The sequence below is a fragment of the Adiantum capillus-veneris genome, chromosome 14, assembly GCF_014529385.1.
Source record: "Adiantum capillus-veneris isolate H3 chromosome 14, ASM1452938v2, whole genome shotgun sequence".
Taxonomy (NCBI): Eukaryota; Viridiplantae; Streptophyta; class Polypodiopsida; order Polypodiales; family Pteridaceae; genus Adiantum; species Adiantum capillus-veneris.
In genome coordinates, this window is record NC_140944.1 from 121,537,731 (window position 1) to 121,549,376 (window position 11,646).

At 44.0% G+C, this 11,646-nt stretch overlaps 1 protein-coding gene and 1 pseudogene across 2 annotated transcripts; both read right to left on the reverse strand.

The window, feature by feature from the left end:
* Nucleotides 1-182: 182 nt before the first annotated feature.
* On the reverse strand, nt 183-1,517 carry LOC147443047 (uncharacterized). Its single transcript, XM_086529777.1, has 4 exons — nt 1,267-1,517; nt 1,059-1,183; nt 627-674; nt 183-421 (listed from the first exon to the last, which is right to left on the reverse strand). Exons 1-4 carry the CDS (start codon nt 1,515-1,517, stop codon nt 315-317), a joined length of 531 nt encoding a protein of 176 aa, XP_086385903.1. The 3' UTR covers nt 183-314.
* Nucleotides 1,518-5,701: 4,184 nt separating this feature from the next.
* On the reverse strand, nt 5,702-8,550 carry LOC147443048 (indole-3-acetic acid-amido synthetase GH3.17-like; annotated as a pseudogene). The gene is made up of 9 exons (XR_015190269.1): nt 8,461-8,550; nt 8,108-8,383; nt 7,562-7,663; nt 7,371-7,454; nt 7,221-7,235; nt 7,045-7,141; nt 6,558-6,861; nt 6,464-6,478; nt 5,702-6,385 (listed from the first exon to the last, which is right to left on the reverse strand). The product of XR_015190269.1 is annotated as an indole-3-acetic acid-amido synthetase GH3.17-like (transcript).
* Nucleotides 8,551-11,646: the final 3,096 nt, after the last annotated feature.

An 11,646-nucleotide genomic window follows, 5' to 3' on the forward strand; every position in this document is an offset into this window, starting at 1 on the left:
CACTACATAAGCGGCCGCATGAAGAGGAGAATGGTAGGCATTCCACCTTGACACAAACAATTCTTGGATCTCCTCGTACCTACACTATAAAGATTCAAAACAAAGTTACAAACTCAAGAGAGTAAACTTATAAAGCATAGGGAAAACTTAAAAGTGACTCGTGCGATGTGAATACCTATCGGGGTCGGTCACAAGTTTTTCAAGAGAGTCAATCATGGTGTCCATGGCCTCATATATCTTGCCGATGCAAGGCTTCATGGAATCCAACACCCGCAAGAGGTGGATGATAGGCTTCACCATTTTGGAGATTGTCTTTACTTCCTCCCACCATTCCGGCATGTCGTCCCGTGCTTGGCATGCCACTCCATTGACACTTTTTGACTCGGGCATTGCCAAGAACTCATCACTAATGAAGAGTCCCCTCAATGTCCCACTACATGAACTCAAGTGATGGAGCGTAATGAAGTTGTAGGCGAAGCGAGTCTCTGAGTATTCGATCAGAGCTAGCTTTGACCTCTTTGAAAATTCAGCCCTCACCTATTTAGAAAAATCAAGTTTCAATATTCAAAACGAGAATTGGCCTTCCATATTGAAATTAAATTCGAATTGAAATAAGATTGGTTAACAGTTAATGGTTACCTTTTGATGATTATTGACAAAAGTCACCATTGAATTCGCATGCTCAATGACGAGGGAAATCCATTCCAAGGCGCCTATATCTTTGAGAAGATTATTGAGGCAATGAGCCATGCAATATGTGACCGTGGTTTGTGGATAAAGGGATTCGATGATGGCTCCGGTGGCACGATTGCTATTTTCTCCATCGGTGATGATGGCAATGACATCATGCTTTCTCACCTTCTCAATGGTAAACGCCCACTCCGATGCAAGTACTTGCGCACTCTTCCCGGTCCCTGATGCATCATGAAAGTCAATGAAATACATCTCCCCCCGAGAATATGCCACCACGCCATGAATGGAGCGGCGACGGGTATCACTCCACCCATCCACAATGAGAGATACCCCATTCTTCTTCCATGAAGCCCTTGTGGATGCACATGCTGCCTCCACCATGACTTTCTCCCTATCAAGAAGAGTGGTGCGCAAGCTCTCCGAAGCGGGAGGGACATATGTGGGTCCAAACTCTCCGATCTTCCGTGCCATTTCTTTAAAATATAGAGATATTTTATGTCAAAAAAAAAGTGTAAATGAGACTTGAGTGATATACATTGTATAAACTAAAGATTAAAGCTTAGCTTGGCTTACCGCGCTGCATTGAAAGCAATATGGTGGTGGTAGAAAAATCTTGCTACGACGACATCTACCTCCTCTTTCAAGGCCGATTTCCAACTATCTCCAAGAGTTACTTGCTGCTTGGGTGGATGAAAATGAGGGATAGATGATGATGAAGGGTTGGTAGAGAGTGGAGGTGGGCGGTCACCGTCGGTGCCGGTTGATACACAAAATGATGCCGAAGAAGGGGATGTTGATGCTTGGATGAAAGCCGCCGTGGCCATCTCCCTCGGATTCACCGTGCGACGCTTGGTAGGATTCTTCTTGGCTTCTTTTATATCCACAAGAGTCTTCTCAAGGTTTAGAGGCTTTTGCTTCTCCTCTTCCGAGCCGGTTTGCGGGAAAAATTGAACTTGATGTCCTTTTTCATGAAGGAAGTGGGCGCGCAACTTCCTCACGGAACCATTGCGCTCGTAGCCACAACGGCGGCACTTCCATGGCTTGCTTTCACCTCCAGCACCGGACTTGAGAGCAATCACCTCATTCCACCTTGTCCATGTGAAGTCGGTGGAGGAAGGGGGTTGAGAAGCGGCGGCGAGGCCGGAGGAAGGAGAAGGAGGAGGGCTTAGAGAAGCTTGGGATCCATCTTGAGATGTCATTGATGATAGATATTGCCCAAAGCTTGAAGAGAAGGAAAGAGGAGTAGGAGAAAGCTTGATGTGAGAGAGAGAGAGAGAGAGAGAGAGAGAGAGAGAGAGGAACTTCAAGGAAGTGGTCTTGAGCCTTGAGGCTTGGGTATGATACTATGAGGCTATGAACCTTGAGGCTTGGAAGTTGGGTGCTCTTAAGTAGAAAGAGCTCCCTCCAAAATGGGGGGTTGAACTTTGAATTTTGAAATTTTTGAGTCCCCCCAAAAGTGGGCTTTTGAAATTTGAAAGACCTCCCAAAAAGTGGACGTTTGAACTTTGTTCGAAATTTGAATGTCTCGCCCCCCCGTTGGCCGTGCAGCCCGCCCCCTGCCCGCGTCCCATCTATCGGTGTCACCGGGGACGTGCGTCTCGGGACCCGTCCCACCCCCCGTCCCCTGTGAGGGACGTCCCCACGTCTCAGAAACGCGTCTCCGTCTCCGTCCTGACTCCCTGCATCTCATCCCCGCACAAATGGGCCGCGTCCCCCCATCCCCTGTTTCTATGCTAGTAAGTTGACGTTTCAACAATAGGTCACATTTCAGCCAACTAAATTCAGCCAGCGATAAAGTGTTAAATGTAGCCAGCGTAAGGTTTCCAGTAGTACAGCCAGGCTAGCGTTTCAGCGTGCCGCTTGGAGAGGTGCCCCTTGGTGATGTGATCTACTGCTCAGGAAAAGGTGCGGTGAAAATGCACAACACTCCATGTATCGGCTGTACACACGAGCCTTCGGATATACGTTGTGCACAATTCTCCGGATACGCCACACTCTCACACACTATTGTCCTGTTTTGTTTATGCTGCTTTTATATGCGTAGAATTAAATCAGTTACCTCAGACCATCGGCGAAGAAGTTGAATTTCAGTCCCGGGATTTTTTTTTGCTTTGATACCACTGTGAGGATTCTATGTGCTAATCCTTAATTAAGTACTTAAACTCATGATTAAGACTTAAGAAACTTGAACTGTACTCGAGACAAGACTTAGAAGACATTGATTGAATGTGTGATACAAGGGCTCCTTATATAGGAGACGAAGAGACATAAATGAAAAGACACGTCTCTTGGTGAAGAGACACGACTTTAGACATAAAGACACATCCTTTCGGCGAAGAGCTGCAACCATTGGGTGAAGAGTCGCACCCGTAGAGCGAAGGGGTGTGACTAGTCGTCGAAGGAGAGACATGTCCTTTGGGCGAAGGGGTGTGACCATCCAAGCGCAGGGGTCCTCCTTGGCATGGCACTTCACGTATCTGCAACTAGAAGTAGATGTATTGCTGTTAACATAGTCACAATCGTGACAAGGAGCAAAAATTTAGGATGAGATCAATCAAAACAGATGCAGTGTGCCTATTTGTCCATTCTCAAAGCTTATGGAGTGATTGATACACAAAGCTGAAGTCGTGTATATGTGCACCCTTGGATGAGATCAATCAGAACAGATGCAGTGTGCTTATTTGTCCATCGTCAAAGCTTGTGGAGCGATTGATGCACACAGCTGAAGTCGTGTATCCATGCACCGACTTAGTTGTTCTAGAGCAGCATGTTGAGTTGTGTGTTGCCCTTGTGGATTGTATGTCAAGTGTGGTGGTCATCACCGGCTGCGAAGTCTTCTACAGATCTCGTGAGATTGTCTCTTGGAATGCTATGATTGTGGATGATATGCCATGTGCTTGTATGTGACATGAAAAATGTATGCACAAACAAGTTGTGGGCTGTTGTATGTGTGGTAAGAATGTGGTTTCTAAATCCCTTCTTGCACTGTTGTCTCTTGGAGTGCGATCATGGGGTGCTTTTATTGTAGGATATGCTCGAACCGGGCAAGGCCAACAAGCTCTTTATTGTTTCGAACAGATGCATCGGGAGGGAATCCTTGCAAAAGAAGTTTTTTATCTATATAACCTCAAAGCCTCCCTTCATTGTGGCCCCTCTGGCTATGTATGCCAATTGTGATGCTCTTTGCCATGTGCTATGTGTCCTAGAGATAGTTAAGCCAGTGGAGCTGTTTAGAGGGATGCCTTTTTAATTGAATCTGCCATTTGACGCAGCGTGAGGAAATCCTCCGGATGAAGTGACCTATGTGTGCATCTTCAAAGCATGAGCTTGAAAAGGGAATGCTTCCGAATGAAGTGGCCTATTTATGTTTGTTGAGTGCGGTGCTCTTCATCAAGTGCAAAATGCCCTACAGAAGCTTCTTTCTCCTGATGTCATCTCTCAGAGCAGCGGGGTAATACTCTTGTGGACATGCATGCTGGTGTGGCAGTCTTTGCCAGTCAAAAAGTGTTCTACAGGAGCTCCCTCCTTGCACCTTCGTTTCTTTGAGTGCTTTTATTGTCAAACCAGGCAAGGCTTACAAGCTCTTTAGCGTTTCAAATGGATGCATCAGGTGAGGGAATTTTCACAATGAAGTGACCTACCCTTCCCACAATGTCATCTCTTGGAGTAGTCTGACTGCAAGATATGCTAAAAAGAGCAAGGTCAGCAAGCTCTTGACTGTGTTGAACAGATGCAGCAGGATGCCCCCCATTCATCCTCAAACTGTGTGCTATCGTTGAAGCCATCAACAAGAGAAAGGGAATCAATGATAAAATTTTGAGTCAAGGGTTGTTGGAGCAGCATGTTGCATTGGGTGTTGCCTTTGTTTGCTCTTTGCCAAGTGCAAACTTGCAAGGTGTCCTAGACAGCGAAGTTCCGATGCGAAGCAAATGCTCGAGTCAAGGTTATACCAAATAGGACCAGGACAAAGAGACTCTGGTTTGTTCTATGGGGACACAATGTGCCCAAGGAGACGCTAAAAATTGCGGAAAAAAAACTCTGAAGAGTAGAGATGATGATTGACCGAGAAAATCATTTCTAGCAGGCATGGAAGCAGGTAAAAGCAGTAGGAGTGGAATGGGTAAAAGCAATCTTAGAGAGAGACTTGAATAACCTACTTCTGCTGCTGGAAAAGGCAAGAGCTACACTCACAGACTTGGGAAACTTGTATTTGAACTGTCGGGGCAACAACACGCATGGGGTCGAATAACACCACAAATAAATTGACCTCAATACAGATGCATACTCTTGAACTACATATGTAATGCCTCTGCCACAAACTGATCATGAAGTACATCCAGAATTCCCTACCACCAACTGATCTCTGCAGGTTTTCACAAGAGATCCCACATTTGAGAAGTTGCATGTAACTTGGGCGATAATCAATACCCACAAGGGACGAGCATATGTGAGGATTGCAATGCAATGTGCTTCGGTTGACATGTATGGTCAATGTGCCATCTGTAGAAGGTCTTTAATTTTTACTTTGTGGGCATTCTGAGAAGTAAGTTAGTTGCTTCTGTGATCATCAATAACCACAAGGGGCAGACATGGTCTCACAAAAACACAAAACGTTTTTGATGGGTGTCATGTATGGAATATGGTCTCTTGGACGCAATACTTGTAGTAATGTGTCCAACAAGGGAGACGTTGTGGGCTGTTTTCATCAGATGCTAAGTGAGGGTTTCTCTCTAAGTGTAGCCTCTTGGACAACATTTACAGAAGGATATGCTGAGCAAAGGCTGGGGCCAACGATGCTTTATACTATTTTTCACATGCAACAATGTAGGAAGGGAAGGTCAAGCTATGCTTGTCTACACAAGAAGCTTTTTGTTTGTATACAAACCCCTATCCCCTTCTTGTGTTGCACACATTATCAAAATCCCCTTGAAATTTGTGGAAATTCCCAAAGTGCCTTTCAATATCCAATACTCTTAAAAAAACCCTCCTTATGCATGTTTTGCAAGAATTCCCAAAATGCCCTTGAATTTTATTCTCAAAATACCATCAATCTTAGATATGTCTATCAAGACAGTATGTTTAGAAACTCTTCATTGGAAGGTTGGTTCTCCCTTTAGAGCAGATCTTATGATCAGCACTTACTGAGATGCAAAGAAGGAATGGGAGACGCTCGAGTTCAGAAGCTCGAGCAAGGGAACGCCCTTCACAACATGGGGAGTCTTGTATTGTCCGATACACCTGCCGCCTTCTACAGCATTAGTGTATTCCATGAGGGCCTGGAAACTGCCCTGCTTCACCACTCTTATCTCCAATGGACCAATCCAACTTCCCTTTCCCTTCTTGTAAATGATATCGAAGCAATCCTCTGTTGTATTACAGCAAGCTTCCATGACTGATGAGTCTAGGCTTAGCTCCACTGATGGTCCCTCCACCTCCCAAAAGAGCACATAATGCCCTGGCATTGTTGAAATATCTGTGTAGCTCGTATAGTCCACTAGTTGGCAGCTACTTGTAGCTTCCAAATGCTTATCCTTCGCCATGCACACCGCTTGGTGCAATGTCGCATCGTCTGTCTTGTCTATGCCAATGCTCAACACCACATTCCTGCATCCTACTAGGCGGAATTGCGGCGCTTTGTTGTGAAACCCTGTCACTTGCACGCGATCTCCAATTCGATACCGGTAGAGGCCAGCTTTACGGCAATATATAACGAGTCAAAAGGCATAAATACACAGGGACTGTGCAATAAAAAGTACGCAGCAAAACCGACCTACAAATGTGGTGACTACAACATCATCATCTTTGCCCAAGTTTCACATTAACAAGGTCTACTAACTGAGATTGATGAGGAGAAATCTTGTCACTTTCAGCGTGGTCAGTTTGGTCTGCTCCACCATCCAAGGGGAGGAACTCAAAGTATGCCATGTTTGGAAGGAAGGTGTAGGACACCTGATAAGGGGAGCATAAGGGGTTCATGTTTATGCCAAACAAACACTCAGTGGCAGCATATCTAGTTGATATCAATGGGAGCCCACCGGAAACAAACTCGAGCACAGGAATGTATTGTTCCATGGAGCCAGTTGTGGCACATTGCACACACTTGGCCCCGGGCCAAAGCCGGCGTAGGATACCCTGCCACAGGGGCTGGCGGCAACACTCTTCCTCTATCTGACCACAGTTACAATCATTTTTGTCAGCCCATTAAATACCAATGTGATTAAAGAGGCACATTGAATGCACTTGATGTACTAAACCACATGGAGGCATGTTGAGGCATATGCGATAAAGTGGCACCTTGAGACAACTGCCGATGTATACACAATGGCAACCATTACAAATTTTTGCACAGACCTTCATAGCTAGTGCCGGATTCGGACATTTGATTCGCTTCTCCACTGCCTTTCGCGAACTAGTATCAAATACCTCTGTCTCATTCAAGCTTCCAGTTCTGATATCGTTGACAAGCTCCCGTCACTTACTCTTCAAAACATGAATCACATGTAGCAGTCCGCTAGCAAACAAACTACCTAGCATGACAACATCTTCCCGGTAGAGTAGCGCACACAGGAGCTGGCAATAGGTGTTTTGCTTAACATCTTCACACCCCAGCACCACCTCAATGGGACTAACGTACCTTGCTCGAATAAGTTGCCTGGTCTCAGGGCTGTTAAGAAAACTCTTCAACAAAGCCTGCAGTTGGTCTTCTAGGATCTACAAACTGGAAGAGGGCAATCTTGCCCTGATCCATGCCCTCAACTTTTCTGCCATAAATATGAAGAGCCTTCTTGAGCAGATTGGAGAAAATAATCATTCATGCTGGCATCAGCAAACTGCTTTTTTGGTTGAATCAAACACACAGATCACCTACCGATGTATCATGGATGAGGCAGCGATAAACAGTAGTTTTCGTCTCTCGGAGTCAGCTTCAATGGCAGGGAACATTTTCTGCATACCGGAGGACGTCCCGCTACTACATAAGACTCATAACCATCAGAGCCCAAAATAAGGAACTTTCAACATTAATTAGGGGGCATGAGATCAGTAAGAAAGCTCGGATGAGACCTAGCTATGTCAAAAGTACATCGGCAGAAATTGTCAAGCTGGAACCAAGCGATCTGTATGTTGAATCATGATGTTCACAATGTTAGTTAGGGCACCCAAGGACTCTTAGACCGCATGCTGCAGCGGCATTGATGAGTTCCACTATATTAAAACTAGGAAGAATCCAACTCATTCATATGCTGTTAGACAAGGTACCATAATTGATTACATTAATTGCCTGCATTACCTAGTTCAATTATGCAAAAGGGCTAACTTAATTAGATACAGCTTCAGTAAAAAGGGCTAACTTGAACATGCAGAAGTAGAGCTAGCTTCTTCGACAAGTAATAGAACACGGAGCGCGTATACATACCTTTTAAGGAGCTCCGTCACAGGCAGATTCGTGAGAATGGGCGACTTATCGCCATCTGCAATGCGCTGGATGTAAGGAAAAATGTCCTCATAGCATGTAAGAGGAGCAATGCGCTTAAATGTGTCAGGCTGGACATGAGGGGGCCTGGCCGAGTATGTGGCGCAGATACTCGGTGTCTGAATTCTGCGCAAGGATCTGAGACAGAAGAGCGTCCTGGACAGTGTCTGCATTGCTGGTAAGATCCTGAATGAGGGCCAATGCACGCTCATGATCAGACTGCGCATAATATTATGGGAAATGGTAGCTTTGCCGTTTAATTTGCTTCTGCACTGCTGATAGGAGCAGAACCTCACCCACATCACCACTTGCATTGCCTGCCCAAAAGCTGAAACCTCACCGCGTTCAGGTAGCGGTACTACTACTAGTGGGCATCGGCAGCTCATGAGTATCGAACCTCACCCACATCACCACTTGCATTGCCTGCCCAAAAGAGCATTGCTTGCTGGAGCACTGCTTCACTCTTTTTAGCTTTGGCTGTAAAGATCTTTTGCTATCATTGGTTCCCTCTTTCTCGTTTTGGCTAAGGGTGGGTTCAGACCGAAAGGGTGGAAGAAATAGAGCTGCGGGGCACTTCCAGGCAGAAAAGAGCGGAGTGCCGGTCTTCCACCGCCCTGCTATTCACACAAGGCGGTAGTTGCCTACTTGCATGGCTGTTTCTCATAGGCTGCAGGGGACCTTTGTCAGGGTGGAAGTGCTCACGGGCGGGGGGGGGGGGGGTCGGAAGAGAAATAGGGCAGGGTGGAAGAGAAAAAGCGGAACTTTGCCTTGACGTGGCAGCCCCGTCAGCCTCTTCCACAGCCCTGTGTGAACGGGGCATCAAAAAGGCTGCTCGTTGATTGGCTAGCAGGGAAATTCTCAGACTTCCGCCGCGCACTGTGAACCTGGCCTAAGGCTATGGACGCGAGGCTTACTTGTCAGTTAATTGAACTGATAATTAAGCCTCACACGCAAAACACTACATTAAATGAATAACTATGCTTACTTTTTATAACTATGCCGATTTTGACACAGTTGTGAAGTTGAAGGCATAGTTGGGAGGTTGAATGAATAACTAAACTTTGTGTGATCATGCAAGAGGCTTAGTTATTCATTTAATGTTGGGTCTATGCATAGTTATCGATAACTGATAACTAAGTCTCGTGTGACCATAGCCTAAAAAGATTTTTTGTTACATTTTCAGCAAAATGAGGAGTCACAAAAGCCTGCTCAAGTTATGGGGAGACAAGAGTTAAACATTAGATCTTAATGAGTGCTTACAATCTATATCTATATCTTACTATATACTAAAGGACGTTGAACACCCTAAAAATAGGAAGCTTTATATGTTTGACACATGGCAGGAGCTTTTCACTTCTAGAGAGAGAGAGTGAGGCCCTTTTCCGTCCGTAGGACAAGTGTTGCACTTGTCTATACTATATATGAAGCGGCTTAAATTTTTCAAGGAAGGGGAGGGCATCCATGTGTCACACTTTGGTTCATTTCAAAAAAGAACTTAAGACACATCCATTTTGAAATGCAAAAGTGAAGGGTAGAAAATGAAAGTCTGAGTTTTGAGTTCTGGCACAAAGTCAAAAGGCTAAGTACTCTATCTATATTTATAGTATTTGTAGACTTTGACAAGGCTATGGAGTCTCACTCCAACCCTCGAATTTTAAAGGTGACTACTTTTGTTTTACAAAACTATTTGAAGGGTGGCAGTTCTACTTTGCATTTTGAAGGCCATAAAGAACATCCCTTTCATTTCTACAGAAGTGCACACTTATCCCTGAAATTTATACTCAAGCTTTTGAAGCTTTTACGCATCACATAACGTTGAACTAAAATCTGACACTTGATACCTCTATGTATCATTGTCTTTTTGTACCTCTATGTATCATTGTCTTTTTGGCCCCGAGAATGTGTACATTACACGTTGTAGCTTTGCACAAAGGGCCATAGTCGGATGATCTTGGAGTCGAATCGACACTACCTACACCTAATGTAGAACAACATGAGCGTGTTGAGGTTGTGTGTGTGGGTGTGTGTGTGTGTGTGTGTGTGTGTGTGTGTGTGTGTGTGTGTGTGTGAGAGAGAGAGAGAGAGAGAGAGAGGGGGGGGGGGTCTCGAATATGGCTTATCAAAAATAATTTTTTCAATCAAAGAAATTTTAAATTAAATAAAGGCAAAATAAAACTCTTTGGAATTTTAGGTCAAAATTTAAAGAATTGATGATATTTGCACTAAAACTTGTAAATTTTTTGTCAACTTTCTTCAAGGAAAGCTTGGAATCTAGCTAGAAATTTATAATTTTAGTGGTAAAAATATGGACTTTTAAAAGGATGAAAAGATTGTCTCACAAATTACAATATTGCAATATCTCACATCATAAGATCAAACTTCTATGAATACTCTCTAATGCTTTGTTCTTTAAGGCCCTTATTTGCAAGCCAAAAAGAGAAAATGTTGATTGGAAGGGAGTGGATAATGAATATGGAATTGATGGAAAGAATGGATGTAGTGTTCCCAGAAAGCCTGTAAATAGTTACAATGTACCCACAAAATTTGGAGTTTCACCAGAAGAAAAAAAAGAAGGTTTTATGAAAACGGTAAAATTTATGCAGTAAAAGAGATAACCATTGCAAGCTGAAATTTAGAGTACCTTAGTCATCAAGCATCACAAGCATCTCAAGCACCTTAGTCATCAAGCACGACAAGCACCTCAAGCTTAGGTTGGGTTCCCACCTCAAGCTCAGCCCTAGCTTGCCTAAGGTGAAAGGACTTTTAACACTAGCCATTGGAGGTCTTTAATGAAGCTAACCCTAAGGTCTTTTTAAGCTCCATTAGATGCACATTGCCCTTTGATAGACTACCTCCTTTTGGACCCTTATTGAGATGTAACCATCTCTCCTCTTGGTCCCCTGTTGAGATAAGTTAAGAAGTACTTATTGCAGATTGCTCTTTGATAGACCATCTCCTTTTGGACCCTTATTGAGATACAACCATCCGTGTTGAGATAGGTCTAGAAGCACATGTCTCTATTCTAACTCTTGTTCCTGTTTATTCTCCCACATTAAATGATCAGTTTAATATGAGAAAATCATTTGGTAAACTTAGATATTATATTTTATGACATTACCTCTCTCTTGAAATCATAGTCGTCCTCGACTATGAGGTAGAGAAGATAAAGCTTAGTCATTAGTCCATGTTACTTAGCGGGTAGAGGATCTCTTTTACCCTTCGACATCATTCCAAGATGGATGACTAATCCATTTGGTACTTGGAAGACGTAGCTGCCGCAAGCATGTCTGCTCTTTAGTCCATATCATACTTCCAAAGTAGAGTGACAAGTTCTACTTGGTGTTTGGGAGACGTTGTCACCACAAACATGATTTTAAGCATGCATACTTCTTAAATTTGTGCACAATAAAAAGAGAACTAGTTTTATAAGACAAAAAAAAAATTCATTTAAAATGCATTTTCATATGCTTACTCTAGTGCAA